The 21,219-nt window shown below is 43.0% G+C and overlaps 1 protein-coding gene across 5 annotated transcripts in view; it reads right to left on the minus strand.

The window, feature by feature from the left end:
• The window catches only part of LOC129817225 (MAM domain-containing glycosylphosphatidylinositol anchor protein 2-like), a 341,866-nt gene that overhangs the window by 16,508 nt on the left and 304,139 nt on the right, over nt 1-21,219 (minus strand). For all 5 annotated transcript variants that reach the window (XM_055872257.1, XM_055872256.1, XM_055872255.1 and 2 more), the window contains exon 15: nt 1,509-1,670. In XM_055872257.1, coding sequence (XP_055728232.1) covers nt 1,509-1,670 — 162 coding nt within the window. The remainder of the gene's footprint in view (nt 1-1,508; nt 1,671-21,219) is intronic.

Consider the following 21,219-nt stretch of genomic DNA (forward strand, 5'->3'; position numbering starts at 1 on the left):
ATATTTATTTCTGCAGTCTACCTTGGCGACACTCAGAGACAATGAGAAGGCAATGTAAGAGGTGAGGTACCCTACGCTATTATCAGTAGAGGGGAGACCAGGGACATCTCTAGTCCTATTTCGTTCCTCCCTCCCCTGCTGTTCCTAAGCTGCTGTAGTACTGTATACTACTCTCTGGTGGACTGATAGTCTTCACCGTGGAGTTATATACACACACACACACTCACAAATGCAGATGCACGCATGCACACACACTGGAGTGTACAAGCTGGGGAGAGGATACTTGCTGGTACTAGCTGGCTTCACTGCCAGATATCCAATCTTACTCTCGACTCACACACACGCAGGCATGCACGCACACACACACACACACTGATTGGGTCCAGTGTGAGGAGAGTCTGGGAGCAGAGCATTAGTAGCAGAGTGCCTCTTCACTGGGAGAGAGGAAATGGTTGTAGACAGGGATGCTTTCAGATAAACGCTCGCTCTCTGAAACCACATCATCACAGTTTATAAGAAATCACAATAATAAACAAAAATACTGTGGTCAGGGCTCTTCATTGAAACATTTAATTGGTAGCACTAGTGCTACTAATTAAAAAAAAAAGAGTCAGGAGCATCACATGCAATTTAGGAGCACCAGATTTTTTTCTTTTTTTTTTATAAAAAATTGATTGAGATATAGCCTACATTGGACCTACAGTATATGAATCCTACTTACGTTTGAAGTACATCTCATGAAGAAGATATCCCTTCTCCTTTCTTTCTGTGCCACCAAATAGCTGGGGCTGCATGATATGGGCAAAAAATCTAGTTGTGCTTTTTCAAACCAATATCACAATTTGACTTGCAATATAGCTCAATACAATTGGGTGAACTGTTGGAATCATAGACATAGAATGCTTATTCTAATTCTAAGGTTGGTGTTGTTTAGCATGACAACAAATGAAAAAGCCAGGTAGGAGTTATGACAGGTTAGGAACTGAAGTTTTGGTCACTGTTTTGAATAGATGTTACATTTTGACAAAGACTTTAGAATAGGCCATCTGATTCAGAACATGTTTCACAAATAACATGCTGATCTACACCACCATGTGTAGCAACCTGTATTTGAGCTAATGTTTGCTTTGCCCGAGCTAGTGCATTTCGAAATAGATCCATCCAGCAAAATTAAGGATCTCATAATTGATCTAATACGGATGATAACAACATGTTGCTATGCGATTATTTATTTCTAATCTCAATAGAAGTCACTAAATGTTTTTTTCTTTAAACTAGGCAAGTCAGTTAAGAACAAATTCTTATTTACAATGATGGCCTACCGGGGAACAGTGCCTTGTTCAGGGGTAGAACGACAGATTTTTACCTTGTCAGCTCGGGGATTTGCTCTTATGATCAATGTATTGAGGAGAGAATACAGAGAATTAATATATCGGTGACAGGAACATGTCCTTAGTTTGTTCCTTGATGTTTTGTGTTGGAGGGGAAAAGACAAATGTCCTTCTTACCAATGTGTTTGCCGTACATGTGGAAGAAGAAACTGAAGCAGTATGCTGGGGGGTTGGCGATGCCATACGGGTTCTTGGGCACCACGTTGAAGAAGGGACTGACCAGCCTCGCCACCTCACCCTCCTTCCGAGGCCGGGACGTCTCGATGTACATGTAGAAACCTGTAGTGTGGGGAGAACACAACACAATACACCAAATAACAAGGTTGTTTACTACACGCCAACGATTACTCCCGCATGTTATATATATATTGGTGTTCTGTATAGGTTCATGTAAAACAGGCATGCTCTCTTGGGAGATAGTAGCAGATTGACAGAACGTGTAGTCAACTTTGTTCTACAGGCAGAAAGAATCTGAATGGGTTTAGGGCAGAGGTAGCTCTCTGCTCAGAAAAGTTACATTTAGCTTAGCATTTTACGTGTATGCCCCTGGGACAGCATAACTGTTAGCTGACTTACTTGTATATTTGACACCTAGCTTGTTAGCTCTATTTATTAATTCAACATGAGTAGCTAAGAGGTTGGTGCTTAGCTAGCTAGCGCTGATTAGCTTAGTATGTTGCAGCTAGCTTGCTACGTTTCACTCTTTGCTTCAAGTCAGAAGACCAGTTGTGTCTTAGAGATATTGTCACAATTGTCTGACTACTGGAACACAATAATGATTTCAAAACATTACAACTTGTAACTCAAAGTTTTATTTTCAATATTCTCAGTTCAAACCTTGTTTTCAGAAGTTGTGAATCTGTTAAACCTTTTAGAAACCAGTCAAATTTGTTCTGCCCGGGCACACTTTATTTGGATAGTCCATCTGGAGATGCTCTACAGATGGTCATAATATCAGCAAACTATCTGTTAACATTTTCACACGTCAGTTCCAAATATCTCGAACGGTCGCCATAGCATGAGTTGTTTCATGCACAGAACGCACTCACTGTTCTGACATGGGATTGTTACGCAACGGGACAGTTAACACTCGCTGCCTGTTAATTATCTATAGGCTATGTTTAAATGTGTCAAATTGAAATAATTTTCTTACAACTTTGAGTTTTATATTGTTTGTTGACATTATACAATGCATTCTGCATCTGTCAGAACAAAGATGTTTACTCAAAATGATTCACTCATCTTTTGAGTAAACTTCCAGAAGTGAATGAAGGGAAGTGAATAATCATAGACAACACAACCCCTTCAGCATGTATACTTGCAAACAGACCAAACTCATCTGGTCTCCTCTTATCTTCGGTTGACGCGAAAAAACAAACATGGCGGCTTGCACAACTATCCATCGTCGGATTACTACTGATTTCTAGAAAGTGTTTTACTCAATTGTTTAGAACAATTATTTAGATCAATTATTTAGATCAGTGATGTGATGAGTTATAAATAGTAATAAATATCTAAATATGACCGCTTCTGTTACGCCAATCTTTCCTCTGTTAGCACTAGGACAAATGCAACCTACATTTTCCGGTTTGGATGAGAATTGTGTTATGCAGTCGCTACTTATGTGAATGTCTGAACATTGCATCCAAAATAAACTGCTCACATTCAGGACATAACTTTGTAAGGACTGTGTTTGTGCAAAGTGTTTCTGTGAAAAAAAAACAGTGTGGCCAGCTCAAACGCTGACTGTTGCGTCAATCGAAACTGGACATTGTAAATACGCGTTCTAGTCAAACTGGTTTGAGCGTACACTGCAGGGACCACTGTAGAAATACCACACACGTTTGTTGGTACGTGTGAAAAGGTTTATATTTGTTTTATAAACACAACAATTAGAACAGACTTTATGCTGCACCAGGGACAGACATTTTATTTGGGGTCAAGAGCAGACTTCAAGCACACAAGGTAATACAAAAAGCCATGGATTTATCTAAATACTATCCTATGGTTATCTTTACCCAGACTAACATGAATACCCCTGGAGCAGCATTTAAACAGTGCATTCCAGTTTAATCTCTTACCACTTATTTTTGCTTCTTTTTTTCCATGTACTGGCATATGAGACCTGCCTCAATTTTACGATTCAACATTAGTAAGAGCTGCTTAGCCAACTAGTTCAGTTAATCATTTTAACAGTCCATTCCAATTTTTAAGTTTATGTGCCTTATTCTTGGACCGACTCTCTTCTCTGTATACATCAATGATGTCGCTCTTGCTGCTGGTGATTCTCTGATCCATCTCTACGCAGACGACACTATTCTGTATACTTCTGGCCCTTCTTTTGACACTATGTTAACAACCCTCCAGGCGAGCTTCAATGCCATACAACTCTCCTTCCGTGGCCTCCATTTGCTCTTAAATACAAGTAAAACTAAATGCATGCTCTTCAACCGATCGCTGCCTGCACCTGCCCGCCTGTCCAACATCACTACTCTGGACGGCTCTGACTTAGAATATGTGGACAACTACAAATACCTAGGTGTCTGGTTAGACTGTAAACTCTCCTTCCAGACTCACATCAAGCATCTCCAATCCAAAGTTAAATCTAGAATTGGCTTCCTATTCCGCAACAAAGCATCCTTCACTCATGCTGCCAAACATACCCTTGTAAAACTGACCATCCTACCAATCCTCGACTTCGGTGATGTCATTTACAAAATAGCCTCCAAAACCCTACTCAATAAATTGGATGCAGTCTATCACAGTGCCATCCGTTTTGTCACCAAAGCCCCATATACTACCCACCACTGCGACCTGTACACTCTCGTTGGCTGGCCCTCGCTTCATACTCGTCGTCAAACCCACTGGCTCCAGGTCATCTACAAGACCCTGCTAGGTAAAGTCCCCCCTTATCTCAGCTCGCTGGTCACCATAGCAGCACCTACCTGTAGCACGCGCTCCAGCAGGTATATCTCTCTGGTCACCCCCAAAACCAATTCTTCCTTTGGCCGCCTCTCCTTCCAGTTCTCTGCTGCCAATGACTGGAACGAACTACAAAAATCTCTGAAACTGGAAACACTTATCTCCCTCACTAGCTTTAAGCACCAGCTGTCAGAGCAGCTCATAGATTACTGCACCTGTACATAGCCCATCTATAATTTAGCCCAAACAACTACCTCTTTACCTACTGTATTTATTTATTTATTTTGCTCCTTTGCACCCCATTATTTCTATCTCTACTATCTCTACTTTTTTTCTTTTTTTATACTTGCTATATTGTATTTACTTCGCCTGTCACGTTCCTGACCTGTTTTCCTTTGTTTTGTATTCATTTTAGTTGGTCAGGGCGTGAGTTGGGTGGGTTTGTCTATGTTTTGTATTTCTATGTGGGGTTTTGTGTTCGGCCTGGTATGATTCTCAATTAGAGACAGGTGTGTATTGTTTGTCTCTAATTGAGAGTCATACAAAGGCAGCCAGGGTTTCACTGGTGTTTTGTGGGTGTTTGTTCCTGTGTCCTCACAGGACAGTTGAAGGTTAGTCACGTTTGTTGTTTTGTAGTTTGTAGTGTCTTGTTTGCTGTTTGTTCATTAAAAGATGGCTTATTTCCCTCAATCCGCATCTTGGTCCTATCCATGCTCCTCCTCGTTAAAGGGGGAGAACAACATTGACTGCCTTTACAGAAACACCCACCACAACAGGACCAAGCGGATTGAGGAGAGAGAACAAGAACTAAAGCAATGGAGAGAAGAGGAATGGAGTTGGGAGCAAATTTTCAATGGAGAAGGACCCTGGGCTAAGGTGGGAGAGAATCGCCGCTCTCGGGAGGAGAAGAAGGCAGCCACAGCCCAGGAGCGCAGGTATGAGGGTACGCGGCTAGCACGGAAGCCCGAGAGGCTCACCCAAAAATTTCTTGGGGGGGGGCTAAAGGGGAGTGTGGCGAAGCCGGGTTGGATACCTGAGCCAACTCCCCGGGCTTGCCGTGGAGTAAGAGGGCGTCGTACTGGTCAGACACCGTGTTATGCGGTGAAGCGCACGGTGTCCCCAGTACGCGTGCTTAGCCCAGTGCGGGCTATTCCACCTTGCCGCACTGGGAGGGCTAGGTTGGGCATCGAGCCGGATGCCATGAAGCCGGCCCAACGTATCTGGCCTCCAGTACGTCTCCTCGGGCCGGCGTACATGGCACCAGCCTTACAGGTGGTGTCCCCGGTTCGCCTGCATAGCCCAGTGCGGGCTATTCCACCTCGCCGCACTGGCAGGGCTACGGGGTCCATTCAACCTGGTAAGGTTGGGGAGGCTCGGTGCTCAAGAGCACGTGTCCTCCTTCACGGTCCGGTATATCCGGCGCCACCTTCCCACCCCAGCTCAGTACCACCAGTGCCTACACCACGCACCAGGCTTCCAGTGCATCTCCAGAGCCCTGTTCCTCTTCCACGTACTCTCCCTATGGTGCGTGTCTCCAGCCCGGTGCCTCCAGTTCCGGCACCACGCACCAAGCCTCCTGTGCGTCTCCAGAGCCCTGGACGCACTGTTCCTTCTCCCCGCACTCGCCCTGAGGTGCGTGCCCTCAGCCCGGTACCTCCAGTTCCGGTACCACGCACCAGGCCTAGAGTGCGCCACGAGAGTCCAGTGTGCCCTGTTCCTGTTCCCCGCACTCGCCCTGAGGTGCGTGCCCTCAGCCCGGTACCTCCAGTTCCGGTACCACGCACCAGGCCTATAGTGCGTCTCAGCCGGCCAGAGTCTGCCGTCTGCCCAGCGGTGCCTGAACGGCCCGTCTGCCCAGCTCCGTCTGAGCCATCTGTCTGCCCAGCTCCGTCTGAGCCATCTGTCTGCCCAGCGCCGTCTGAGCCATCTGTCTGCCCAGCGCCGTCTGAGCCATCTGTCTGCCCAGCGCCGTCTGAGCCATCTGTCTGCCCAGCGCCGTCTGAGCCATCCGTCTGCCCAGCGCCATCTGAGTCATCCGTCTGCCACGAGCCATTAGAGCCGCCCGTCTGTCCCGAGCCAGTAGAGCCGTCCGTCAGTCAGGAGCCGCTAGAGCCGTCCGCCAGTCAGGATCTGCCAGAGACGCCCGCCAGTCAGGATCTGCCAGAGACGCCCGCCAGTCAGGATCTGCCAGAGACGCCCGCCAGTCAGGAGCTGCCAGAGACGCCCGCCAGTCAGGAGCTGCCAGAGACGCCCGCCAGTCAGGAGCTGCCAGAGACGCCCGCCAGTCAGGAGCTGCCAGAGACGCCCGCCAGTCAGGAGCTGCCAGAGACGTCCGACAGTCCGGAGCTGCCGTACAGTCCGGAGCTGCCGTACAGTCCGGAGCTGCCGTACAGTCCGGAGCTGCCCTACAGTCCGGAGCTGCCACTCAGCCCGGACCTGCCGGAGTCCCTCAGCCAGGACCTGCTGGAGTCCCTCAGCCAGGACCTGCTGGAGTCCCTCAGCCAGGACCTGCTGCCCCTTATCCCGGTGTTGCCCCTTGTCCCGGTGCTGCCCCTTGTCCCGGTGCTGCCCCTTGTCCCGGTGCTGCCCCTTGTCCCGGTGCTGCCCCTTGTCCCGGTGCTGCTCCTTGTCCCGGTGCTGCCCCTTGTCCCGGTGCTGCCCCTTGTCCCGGTGCTGCCCCTTGTCCCGGTGCTGCCCCTTATCCCGGTGCTGCCCCTTGTCCCGGTGCTGCCCCTTGTCCCGGTGCTGCCCCTTATCCCGGTGCTGCCCCTTATCCCGGTGCTGCCCCTTCATTTAGGTGGGGTTAGTGGGAGGGTGGTCATTGGGAGGGGGATAAAGAAGCGGGGATTGATTATGGTGGGGTGGGGACCTCGTCCACCGCCAGAGCCGCCACCGTGGACAGACGCCCACCCAGACCCTCCCCTAGACTTTGTGCTGGTGCGCCCGGAGTTCGCACCTTAAGGGGGGGGTTCTGTCACGTTCCTGACCTGTTTTCCTTTGTTTTGTATTCATTTTAGTTGGTCAGGGCGTGAGTTGGGTGGGTTTGTCTATGTTTTGTATTTCTATGTGGGGTTTTGTGTTCGGCCTGGTATGATTCTCAATTAGAGACAGGTGTGTATTGTTTGTCTCTAATTGAGAGTCATACAAAGGCAGCCAGGGTTTCACTGGTGTTTTGTGGGTGTTTGTTCCTGTGTCCTCACAGGACAGTTGAAGGTTAGTCACGTTTGTTGTTTTGTAGTTTGTAGTGTCTTGTTTGCTGTTTGTTCATTAAAAGATGGCTTATTTCCCTCAATCCGCATCTTGGTCCTATCCATGCTCCTCCTCGTTAAAGGGGGAGAACAACATTGACTGCCTTTACATCGCCAGCATGGCCTTTTTATATTTTTATTTATTTATATATATATTTTGTTTGCCTTCACCTCCCTTATCTCACCTCACTTGCTCATATTGTATATAGACTTATTTTTCACTGTATTATTGACTGTATGTTTGTTTTACTCCATGTGTAACTATGTGTTGTTGTATGTGTCGAACTGCTTTGCTTTATCTTGGCCAGGTCGCAATTGTAAATGAGAATGATTGCCTACCTGGTTAAATAAAGGTGAAATAAAAAAAATAAAAAATAAAAATTCAACTAAGTATTTGTAATAAGCAGGAGCTGAGTTACTGGTATTGTAATGATGTGCGCTGAGAGTCAGGAAGTAAGTTCAGGGAGTAAGTGTTTAAATAAAACGCAACATAATACAAAACAAGAAACACGAACAACGCACAGACATGACACTGGAACAGAAACAATAACGCCTGAGGAAAGGAGTGACATATATAGGGAAGGTAATCAGGGAGGTGATGGAGTCCAGATGAGTCTGATGACACGCAGGTGCACGTAACGATGGTGACAGGTGTGCGCCATAACGAGCAGCCTGGGGACCTAGAGGCCGGAGAGGGAGCACACGTGACAGTACCCCCTCCCCAGCCTGTCGGTTCCAGCTGGGCAGGCTGATGACCAAAATGACAATCAGGAGCGGACCTGTCACCTCTGCTGAGGCGCGGGAACATGGCGTCCTAGAGCACCTGGAGAGAGAGCATAGGTAACGGTACCCCCTCCCCGGCGTGTTCGGCTCCAGCCGCAGGACGCCAACCAAAGGGCGTCCTTTGTTGACGCGCAGGAACCTGTCGCCGGCTTGGGGCGCTGGAACCTGACAGACCGGCTGAGGCATGAGAGCCTGACGAACCGGCGGAGGCAGGGGAGCCTGGCGATCTGGCTGAGCCTGAAGCTGCTCCCGGACCCGACTTCATTCCCACTGACACAAAAAAACACTCCCTAATGCTTCCCTTAGGTGAGGCGTTAATATGTAACGATGTGCGCTGAGAGTCAGGAAGTAAGTTCAGGGAGTGAGTGTTTTAATAAATAAACACAACATAATACAAACCACGAACAACGCACAGACATGACACTGGAACAGAAACAATAACGCCTGGGGAAGGAAACAAAGGGAGTGACATATATAGGGAAGGTAATCAGGGAGGTGATGGAGTCCAGGTGAGTTTGATGATGCGCCGGTGCGCGTAACGATGGTGACAGTTGTGCGCTATAATGAGCAGCCTGGTGACCTAGAGGCCGGAGAGGGAGCACATGTGACAGGTATATTTGAAACCTAACTAGCTAGCTAGTTCTATTCTATGACTCAACATTAGTAAGAGTTAGCTATCTGCTAATCAACTAGCTCTGTTTAGCTTAGCTTCTTACGTTGCCGTTGCGCCTGGGGCAGCATATCTGTCATCCCCATTTTTCAAAGTTCATATGGCTTATTCAACTTAACATTTCAATAAGGCAAATTACTTACTTGTATGTTCAACACCTAGCTAGCTAGCTCTATGTACTCATTTAACATTAGTAACTAAGAGGTTTCTAAATGCTTAGCTAGCAAGCTTGCGCTGATTAGCTTAGCATGTTGCTGCTAGCTTGCTACATTTGACTATTCGCTTCAAGTCAGGAGACCGGTTGTATCTTAGCGATATTTTCACACTTGTCTGACTACTGTAACACAATAATGATTTCATAACATTTTATTTACAAAATTCTCAGTTCAAAACATGTTTTCAAAAGATGTGCATCTGGCAAACTTTGCCCATTGAACTTTTAGAAACCAATCACGTTTGTTCTGCCCTAAACCAATTAAAATTGACTACACCCTGCATGTGGGTAGGTCCCATTCACCAAGATAATGTACAGTAAGCATGTCTGTTTGTTGTTGAACTAAAGCCACACATTATATCTCTCTGTCTATGTTCAGTCAAGTCAACCATTTTCAACACCCTTCCCCTAATAACTCCACACCCGACAGCAGGTGGCATCAATGAAGCTCACTCAGTGGACCCTGACCACATAAAAGACAACCTTGTATCCAGCCAACACAGTCGCTCCCTACAAGCGTATTTTGGCATCTCTGTCAGTGAATTTGGAGTCTGTAGCATAGTATTATCTCATGGAACAAAACATATAAGATCTCCTAAGCCTGTGTTTATCACAGACCTTATATTCGGCGTTTATCCAAAACCCCTCCGCAAACCCTATTAATTTCCCCAAAGGCTTTGACCAACGAGCCATGGCAGAGTTAGTGCCTACAAAAAGACGCCATTGCTATTGCTCTTTATTGTGGACTAAAAAGAGCCCCCGAGAATGAAGGAAGTGGTGAACAGGTGGGGAGAGGTGTGTTTGCTATAGCCTACCTGGAAGAGAAAGGGAGCATCTCAATTGCATACTCCTCTCTCCTCACCTCCTTCTCAAAACCAATTGGATGAGAAAGCCAGAGGTCCCTCCCCTCTGACCTTCTCCTCCAATGGGTTTCGAGAAGGAGAGAAGACACGAGGAGTATAATTGAGATTTTCCAAAAGACACCGGGGTCATGTCCGAATACCCATACTTGTGAAAGCTTTATAGTATGTGACATTTTGAAAATCGAGTATACTAAAAATGACCAGATGTCATACTCATTTCGGTTTTGACAAAAGCTGATTAATTAGATATGGGGATGCAACGAAAAGCGGGTAACAATGCAATTTCACATGACACATTCTCTGTATGCAAAAATAGAACGTTTTACAGTATTAGGTGGTGGGCCGAATCAATCCCCTTCGAGGGAGGAGCTGATATTTTGTATATGACAGTAAAACATTGTTATGATGACTATAAAAATGTTGGCACATTCAATTCTTGCACATTATCATACAAAGTATATTTCAACACTCTGTCTGCTCTTATTAAAACTCGAGCTGATTTCTGTATTTGTGTGATGAGCTCCCAAAGTCTGAAATAAGATAAATATCTGTTTTTGAGTGCACTTGAAATTTGCAGCATGCAATACAAATTGTATTGATAGAATGAAGATGTAACTCTGTTGACCACTTAGCCAATTTATTGAATGATAGCCAATGTTACGGTTTGACTATCCTAGCCAGCTACTGTAAATGTAAATTTGCCTGCTGAATTCCATTTTTGAATCATGTTTTGGCATGATTATATGACTAATTTCAAGTAACTAGTTGCAGGCGTAAAGAAACATTAAATCAAATACTTTGCATAGAATATGCATATTAGCCAACACAGCAATTGAATCTTCTCTAAAAAACAGCTGGGCAAAATCAGGGGCGAAAATCTGAGATCAACCTTGGAGGGGACAATTACATTAAATTTTCTCAAGAGCAATTCCTGAGGGGGACACCAAAAGTAGTGCTGTAACACATAGCATACGTTGTTAAATGTATATTGAGGAACCATAATTCCTACAACTGGATAATTGATAGGTACAGTAGTTAACTGAAGGGTTTTCCCAACTTGTTCAAATGTTTAAATCATTATAATTCTACTACTAATAATAGTTATTGCAGTGCTCCTTACCAGTCCAGTATGTATGCAGGTATTCGTACTTACAACCAGCAATATCAAGAAAGGTCAGTAGGTGACAATGGTACTGTACACTGTATGGGTGTAGTTTTCATAAATACAATGAACATGGTGTGATCACATCTAAAAGAATCTCCATTGAGAACCATCACAAAGTTGGTCTCCGTATTGAATTGACCTTTTAATTTGACTTTTTCTGATACATTTATATAGTCATTAAATATGTGCACCTGGCCTGAGTCTACAATATCTTTGCAAGAACAAAAAGCTTAAAATAAGTACAGTTCTAAAAGCAAAATAACTACTTCAATGAAAAACCCAAATAAATCAAACAAAATATCTTTCAGTGTCTCAACTCTTCAAACAGCAGCTATGGACAAGTATGTCGCACAAAGTATGCCATTTTAAATAAAATAACATGAAATAAATCATTTGTAAGTGTACTGAAAACTACTAAACAAAAGAACAACTATCAATTACACCATGGGTTCTCAAACAGGGATCCATGGACTAATTGCAAGGGGTCCGTGAAATAAAAAAGTGTAATGAATGTAGTCAGTACCACAAGGTTTCCAGTAAGTTTACATATAATATAGAGGGGGTGGAGGTCCCTGAGGACCGCTCAAAACCTTGCCTGCCTTGCCTCAAAATATGCAGGGGTTCCAGTACCCCAAAAAGGTTGAGAACCACTGCTATACACACTACCGAACAAAAGAACCGAGCATATGTTTGCAGGTTTCCTCAACAACACATCAGTTGGCACTTTCGCAATGCCCTCGCCTGTTGTCTCCGACACCCTGTATAGCCCAATAAACTCATCGTGAGGGACAAGGTCATGGTCAACATAACGCAGACAGACATTCTCCTGTTCAGCACCAGAGACATCTTGAGTACCATCAACAATTAATGAAAATTGTACAATCGGAAGAGACCTAATCTCAGCTGCAATGCCTCGAATGACTATTGGCCATGATGTTCAGAATTTCATTCTGTGCTTTTGGGCCTGTGTACATTGTGGTACGCTCTGTTAACCACTTCAGTAAAATGGGATCATCCTCTTCTGCCCTAAGTTTCAAAATCTGGTATAAATTCCCACTGTCATCCGTGTGGCCTCTAAAGGCTTGTCCCTGTCTTACTACATGCCGCACCGAACTAACAATTTTCATCAAGCAATGCCTTGCGTCATCCTGCTGTTTACCCCACGCGCTGGACATAACTGGACACTGATTGGATTTAGCTGGTGTGCTGTTACAATTACAAAGTGGCGGTGGGTTTGGCAATTTTGATGTGCTGTGAATTTTTCAATGCCTTTTCTCCAGTTCCTAAATCCTGCACTAATGAAGGGAGCATCAGCTCTTTGGCCAAAAGATGGCTGGCTTGAAAACCCTTGGCTACAGTGAAAACACAACACTCCTTTTATTGATGGGTTATAATGTAGCCAGGGGAAATCGCGAAACCATCTCTCTTGAAACGTCAACACTCTGTTGGCAAGAGTTTGCGGTTCTATAAATTGTGGGTGTGGCTGATATGGTTTTGTGCCATCACTGTGGTAACTGGACAATGCTGTGCCACTGTCCCCTATACTGGTGCTGCTGGCAACAAGGGTGACACTTGGTCCTGCCGTGGCTGTGACACTGTCCTCTGAAGTCTCTCTCCCTGGCTCTTTCCCTTTCACCACCCTAACTGACTCAGTCTGTCTCCTAGAAAATAAATAAGGTGTTTGCCGTACTCCTAACTACCGGTACCCAAAACTACACAATTAATCACAACAGCAATACCATTGCCGTAAACAAATCTTAGTTTAGTCACCAGTTTAAGTTGAGAGTGGGGGTATCCATGGCATTTTCCAATTATGTCCCTATTTTACAAGTCAAAAAAATTGAGAACCTTTCATAATGTTGCCAAACAAAGACTCAACAAACTTACCTGAGACTCCCTGTCTCTGCCAATCTGTCCCTGCATATCTGTCCCCAGCTCTGCTGTCTGTGTGCCATCTGTTGCCTGCTCTGCCTAATGACATCATTGTGAAACATTTCCATTAGCATTTAACTTCTTTCTTATGAACATTTTATCAACTAGTCTTTGAGATATTAGGATACTAGAGTTCTTACTATGCGTTTTGGTGTACTGACAAATACTCTGATGTCCGTCTTCTTACTTTTTTCTGCCATTTTTCTACCTGGCTGGCTGGCTGGCCTAGCTGCACACACACACATTTACACAACACATGCTGCAACCTTTTGTAATTTAAATAGTTTGTTTCATATTGGCTGGCTTCCAACAATAGCTGAATTTGTAAAGCTAGCGAGCACCAATTCCGTTTCTGTGTGTTTGCTATAATCTTTGCTACCTGGTTAAATAAAGGTGAAATAAAATAAAATAAAAAAAGTTCACTAGCGACAATTTATCTTTTGCAACGAGACCATTATATATATTTAAGACAATGGTAGAAGAGAGTGTAGTTCTGTTCTGTTCAGTTTGGACTTCAGTTTATTGCTAACCTTATCACAGGGACGTCGAAGCACTACAGCTGCATGCTGATCTTGGAATAAACTGACGATAGCAAAGATTCCATCTTTGACGACGCCACATAAATGGAATAGGTACTAGCTAGCTTGATAGTTAATGTTTGCTTTAGTTTGCGCGCTATCTCTGCAAATTCAACTAGTGTGTGAACCCTGCCAACATAAAAATAAATAAATAACATTGCTATGGACCTGCTATGGATTGACTGAATGAACCTCACGTCAGTTACGTACATGTCCCTTTCGGACAGTAGATACGAACCCTTTATTACCTTGCCAGCTAAAGAACTGGCAGTGGATCAAACCATTGTGAGGCAAAGGGCGGGGGGGGGGGGGTCGCAATCTTTTGAAATTTAAATGCGCTATTAAGTGTCTATAATCAGCACAAGTGCTTTCATTGCGTATTATTAATATTATTGAAATTACATAGTTATGTTTACAGTGATATATTGGGGGGGGACAAATCATATTTTTCCCAAGATGGGGGGGTCGTGTCCCCCCCGTCCCCCCTGGGATTTCCGCCTATGGGCAAAATGTATACAATGTGCTCTGCAATGAGATGGCTTGAGTTTGTTTTGTAAACCAGATGAGTTCTCAAATGTCAGTAGCTGCCCAATACCATGGTGGGCATGCATAACTTTGGATGCATTGGAATATAAGGTTTGGAGAATGATAAGGAGTCTGCAGGATTATAGAAAAAGCAGTTGGGAAATGAATGTTTAAGTTTCAAATACTACATTTTCAGTGAATATATTTAAGAGGTTTAAAAGACTAGCCAAACTTTCCTACTAACCTTCTAAAATTTGACAGTGCCAAATTCTTGCCAATCCATTATTCTATTACGAACTATGACTGACTGTGAAGCATGTTTTCCATAATCTACGTTTCATGCATACTGTACATTTGAACAAAGAACACATTTATTGAGTACGGAGACAAATATCAAAGGTGTCTCAGGCAGTATTTGAAGTATCTAAATATAGTGTAACTTACTAATCTATGTGTATAGAGAAAGAGGTGCCGTGGGGGGCACAATCTTACAACGCTGCAGTCCAGAAATGAGCGCTTTACCATCTATGCCTAAAGCCTGCGCCTCTAATGGAGACAGTAGAACTGTCATCAACACATGCCTCTGTATTCCCCCACCTCTAGGAGAATTTGTGTGCCCAGACCCCATAGGTGTATCGGAAGGATCCCACCCTGGTCACCAATGTAGCCAATGGATGTAAAGAGAAAGAAGTGCTTCAGCGGAATGCATAGTCCAGAGATGAGAACTCTACCATCTATGACAAAAGCCTGGGCTCCTGATGGGGACAATAGAATTCTCATCACCGCATGTTACAATAGTAAAACATAATCTGTTTCTCACTATCCTCAGACTGATTCTATATTGAATTTAGTCTTTGAGATGCTCTACCAAGCATGTGTATCTGTAGTTAGTGCTCTTCAACTCTAAAATGCACTGGACTGTGTAGACTGTATAAGACAAAAGCCACAAAGAAAAGACCACAGGCAGATGCATATGTGGTTCTCAATGTCTAATAGTGATGTTAGGGCTAGTTCAAATTGCAGTACGATGGTTCTCCTCATAGGTGAGGGAATTAGTTGAGCACATGCTTGGTGAATATCACTTGGTTGATCTCACGGAGCAGGACACTGGAGAGGAGAGCTGAATAGATTATGGGAGACAAAAGTGAGAGTGGATTGCAGTTTCTGAGCTAGAATTGAACATCTCGACAGACTAAAAATGTACAGCCACTAGTATAAGGACAGAGGCAGGCTGCTCTGCATCCTACTCCAACTTAGCTACATATTGTACACCATATAATGTGATATAACCAAAGATTTTTGGTATCCATTACTGGCTGTTACAGGTTTGACTATACAAAATGCAGCCATAGATTCTTCAACTAACCTGGTATTGGCGATACTCTCTTCGTTCTCGATTCTGGAAAACAGTATATCTTATACATGTTCATGTCCAGTTGCAGGCGGTTCTACAAACACCAGAGAAAACTCAGAAAGAGAATAAAATATAGTAAATCCTGTATAAGATCACTTTTATCCAGAATCGAGAACGAAGAGAGAGAGTATTGCCAATACCGGGTTTGTTAAATAATCTATCTTGTATCTATCTTGTATAGGCAAACCTATAACGTCCAGTAATGGATACCAACAATCTTTGGTTATATCACATTATATGGTGTACAATATGTAGCTAACTCCAACTAGGCCTATTGACAGGGGTAATGTGGCATTTCTTATTTGTCAGTATGAATGAAATTAGTGAGTCCTAATTACAATACTTGTCCTATAGCAACAGGTCTACTTATTGAAGCTAGCTAGCTACATTGATAAGGTTACTGCATTCTAAGTAAAGATAGGAGTTATTTTACAGCTTGCATCAACGGGATCATATTTCTATAACGAAATAGATTACAAATATTTAAAAAAAACTTTATCCATAGCAGTTTGTCGGAGGGAGATCTCTCTCAAGCTGTCACCAGTTGTGTTTAGTACCTTAGATACAGGGAATTGGCAGACGTGATCAGCAGAGATGGTAACTGGATAGTACACTCGTTTTGATTGGTTTGCTGTTTAGCACTTGGCAGCGTTTGCCTGTCCAGCTACTGTAGCGAACATGAAACAAAATGCAAGAAATTACATACCCAACAAACAGAAATGTGTTCAGAATAAATAAATATACACAATATGTAAAAACCAGCTCCTCCCTCACCAAAGACTGATCATCTCGAAAACTAAAGCAGATACGATGCTTCCGCCCACCACCTACACTGTATATGTGAATTTTATCAAATCTAGTATGTTTTAAATGCCAGGATGTTATACTCATTTTGACTTTTTATCTAATAGAATTCGCTGCACACTTTTCGGGAATTTCATAGCCACAATGCATTGGAAGAGTTGGGCTGCGAGTTTTCATAGCTTACCCAGGAATTCAATGTTTTAGAACATTTGAGTGAGAGCCAGAGTCTAACTTGGACAGAACTGTCAGGCCAAAAAACTGATTACCAGGTGAAAAGCAGCCTTTTATTATAAAAATGTACACAAACACTTGAATGAGAAAAGGCTGACCTGAGAACTGGTAAACTGAACACTAACTATAGGTGAATAACTGCTTATTGTAAAGTCTACACAAAGTCTCCCCCTTGTGGGAGTAAGAATACTTTGGTAACTTTATGACCAATATTTTTTGTTTTTTTTGTTGGAGAGGTTAATAATGGGATGGAAATCCTTTTGAGTTACATATCCTTAGGAAAAGCTTATATTAGCATAACAAGGTTGTTGGTTGAAGTTTATGTCTTTATCTCTTTGTTCAATTAATGTCAGGGCTATTCGTAATTTACTTAAGTGTAAGGCTATTTTCCTGTATTGCAAACGGTTTAATGCAGACTTTTACTTTTTACAAGAGACCCATGCTTGTTCTTCCGATCTATCTTTTTGGAAAAATCAATGGGGTAACGATATCTGGTTATCATATGGCAACAAGCACTCTGCAGGTGTCGCAGTTTTAAGAGGTGCATTTAAAGGGAAGGTCATCCGTAGTAAGATTGACCACTCTGGACGTTGGTTAATTTTAACAGTGAAATGTTTTTATTGTTGAATATTTATGCATCCAACAGCAAACAAAACAACAGGATATTATTTCAAGAATTTGAAGAAGAAATTCATAGAGTTATAGGTGTATTTCAGGATATCAAAATTATCTTAGGTGGAGATTTTAATTCTGTATCTAATGTGATGATTGACAGATATCCCCCTCCTAACAGATCCAGCATTGTTAATCCTGAGTTTAATAATCTATGTCTTGGATTAGTCGATATTTGGAGATCTAAATATCCTGATAAAAAGGAATTCACTTGGAGTAACAAGGACATGTCCAGACAGTCAAGAATTGACATCTGGTTGATTTCTAATTCATTAGATAATGCTGTAGTCAAGGTATCAATTGAACCATTAATTCTTACCGATCATAAAGTTATATTCTTATCTTTAAATATGAATAGATCTGTAGTTAAACTGAATCGGAGTTATTGGAAACTCAATAGTAGACTGTTGGAAGATGATCAATTCAAGATGGATGCCAAAGATATTATACAAGACAATTGGAGGAAAGCCCAACTATTTAAGTCTTATGGGAAATATTGGGAATTAATGAAGTATGAAATAAGATAAACAGCCATGAAGAGAGGTAAAGAAATTGCTGAACTTAAAAGATTGAGGGAAGATAAACTTGTTAAGGAAATACTTTCTCTAATCTCTATGGAGGACCTTGATGAAGAAGGAAAGGGTCAGTTATTCTCTTTACAACTGGAAATGGACCGAATGTATGAAGAGAGAGCAAACGGGGCATTTGTAAGATCAAGAAGGAGATGGTTGGAGGAAGGTGAAAAAAAGACAAAATACTTTTACAATTTAGAAAGAAAAAATTCTGAATTTACATCTATTCATAAGCTCAATATAGATGGCAAAGAAAATAAAAACTCCAAAGACATTTCAAAATATGTTTCCGAATTCTATGGTAACCTTTATACCAGTATTGCCTGTCCTACTAGTGACATATCTGCCTTTCTAGACTCTGTCAAAGACTATGCAAAATTCATAGATGAAGACTTCCAAAAGTCTTGTGATGAAATTATTTCTATTAATGAAATTAAAAAATGTATCAGCAAGTATAAAGAGAACAAATCTCCAGGGAATGATGGCATTATCAGTGAATTCTATAAATATTTTCAGGAGGATATTGGTGCATTTATATTTCATGTTTTTAAGGAGGCAATTGATTTCGGGGTCCTGCCTGTTTCTATGACACAGGGCCTAATTTCTGTAATACCCAAACCAAACAAAGATTCTATGATGTTATAAAATTGGAGACCAATCACATTAATGAACAATGATGGAAAGCTACTTTCATCCATCTTTGCAGAAAGACTTAAAAAAGGTCTTGACCAAATCATTGACGATACCCAGTCTGGTTTTATGAAGGGCAGACATACAGTAGGGAGAACAAGTATTTGATACACTGCCGATTTTGCAGGTTTTCCTACTTACAAAGCATGTAGAGGTCTGTAATAAATTTCCATTTTATTGCATGACATAAGTAAATGATACATCAGAAAAGCAGAACTTAATATTTGGTACAGAAACCTTTGTTTGCAATTACAGAGATCATACGTTTCCTGTAGTTCTTGACCAGGTTTGCACACACTGCAGCAGGGATTTTGGCCCACTCCTCCATACAGACCTTCTCCAGATCCTTCAGGTTTCGGGGCTGTCGCTGGGCAATACGGACTTTCAGCTCCCTCCAAAGATTTTCTATTGGGTTCAGGTCTGGAGACTGGCTAGGCCACTCCAGGACCTTGAGATGCTTCTTATGGAGCCACTCCTTAGTTGCCCTGGCTGTGTGTTTCGGGTCGTTGTCATGCTGGAAGACCCAGCCACGACCCATCTTCAATGCTCTTACTGAGGGAAGGAGGTTGTTGGCCAAGATCTCGCGATACATGGTCCCATCCATCCTCCCCTCAATACGGTGCAGTCGTCCTGTCCCCTTTGCAGAAAAGCATCCCAGAAGAATGATGTTTCCACCTCCATGCTTCACGGTTGGGATGGTGTTCTTGGGGTTGTACTCATCCTTCTTCTTCCTCCAAACACGGCGAGTGGAGTTTAGACCAAAAAGCTATATTTTTGTCTCATTATACCACATGACCTTCTCCCATTCCTCCTCTGGATCATCCAGATGGTCATTGGCAAACTTCAGACGGGCCTGGACATGCGCTGGCTAGAGCAGGGGGACCTTGCGTGCGCTGCAGGATTTAAATCCATGACGGCGTAGTGTGTTACTAATGGTTTTCTTTGAGACTGTGGTCCCAGCTCTCTTCAGGTCATTGACCAGGTCCTGCCGTGTAGTTCTGGGCTGATCCCTCCTTCATCTCCTTCAATAACTTCTTTGGTCGACCATGGCGAGGCCTGTTCTGAGTGGAACCTGTCCAGTTAAACCGCTGTATGGTCTTGGCCACCGTGCTGCAGCTCAGTTTCAGGGTCTTGGCAATCTTCTTATAGCCCAGGCCATCTTTATGTAGAGCAACAATAATTTTTTTCAGATCCTCAGAGAGTTCTTTGCCATGAGGTGCCATGTTGAACTTCCAGTGACCAGTCAGTATGAGGCAGTGTGAGAGCAATGACACCAAATGTAACACACCTGCTCCCCATTCACACCTGAGACCTTGTAACACTAACGAGTCACATGACACCGGGGAGGGAAAATGGCTAATTGGGCCCAATTTGGACATTTTCACTTAGGGGTGTACTCACTTTTGTTGCCAGCGGTTTAGACATTAATGGCTGTGTATTGAGTTATTTTGAGGGGACCGCAAATTTACACTGTTATACAAGCTGTACACTCACTACTTTACTATGTAGCAAACTGTCATTTCTTCAGTGTTGTCACATGAAAAGATATACTCAAATATTTACAAAAATGTGAGGGGTGTACTCACTTTTGTGATATACTGTAAATAAGGATAGTTTTAGGGGTATTCAGATACAAGACAAAGAGATAAAATATTCACAATTGGCTGACAACACCACCATTTTCTTTTGAAAAATCAGACATCTGTGTCATTGTGTTGCGTGACAAAACTGCATATTTTAGTGGCCTTTTATTGTCCTCAGCACTGGGTGCACCTGTGTAATGATCATGCTGCTTAAACAGCTTCTGGATATGGCATACCTGTCAGGGGATGGATTATCTTGGCAAATGAGAAATGCTCACTAACAGGTAACCTATTTTTAAAGATATTGAAACGTGTTGCGTTTATATTTTTGTTCAGTGTAGCTATTCATTTATTCATTTTGTACTGTTTTTGATGAAGACCTTTTTTAAAACCCATAGTGGATTTCTGTTCTCATTGAAAAGTGTTTCTTGTTTGTAATACTAATAAAAAATCGATATCAGTACATCTACTGTTGGTGTGTTTTACTTTCAAAATTTCAACATAAAAAAATGCACTCGCACACCTGAGCCATCTTCTTGGTGCACGATAACAATTAGAGAAAAGAAACCTGCACACCTGTCACGATCGTCGTAATGAGGCAGAGTGGACCAAGGCGCAGCGTGATAGAACAACATCTTCTTTATTATGAAGACGAAACAAATGAACAAAAACAACAAACAGACGACCGTGAAGCTATTCAACAAATAGTTTTGTGACAGACCCAGGCCGACAGTGGTCAAGTCACTAAGGGTTCAGGACAAGATGGCTGTTCTGGAGAGAGCCAAGAACTTGAGAGGAACCAACATCTTCCTCAACGAGGACTTCTCTGAAGCTACGCACCAGAGGTGGGAACAATTTATCCCAGCTATGAAAGCTGCCAGAGAGCATTGGAACATTTTACCTTTATAACAAAACCGTTTGATATTGCCAAACATTTCCAGAACTATTTCACTAGTAAAATG

The sequence above is a fragment of the Salvelinus fontinalis genome, chromosome 20, assembly GCF_029448725.1.
Source record: "Salvelinus fontinalis isolate EN_2023a chromosome 20, ASM2944872v1, whole genome shotgun sequence".
Lineage (NCBI taxonomy): Eukaryota > Metazoa > Chordata > Actinopteri > Salmoniformes > Salmonidae > Salvelinus > Salvelinus fontinalis.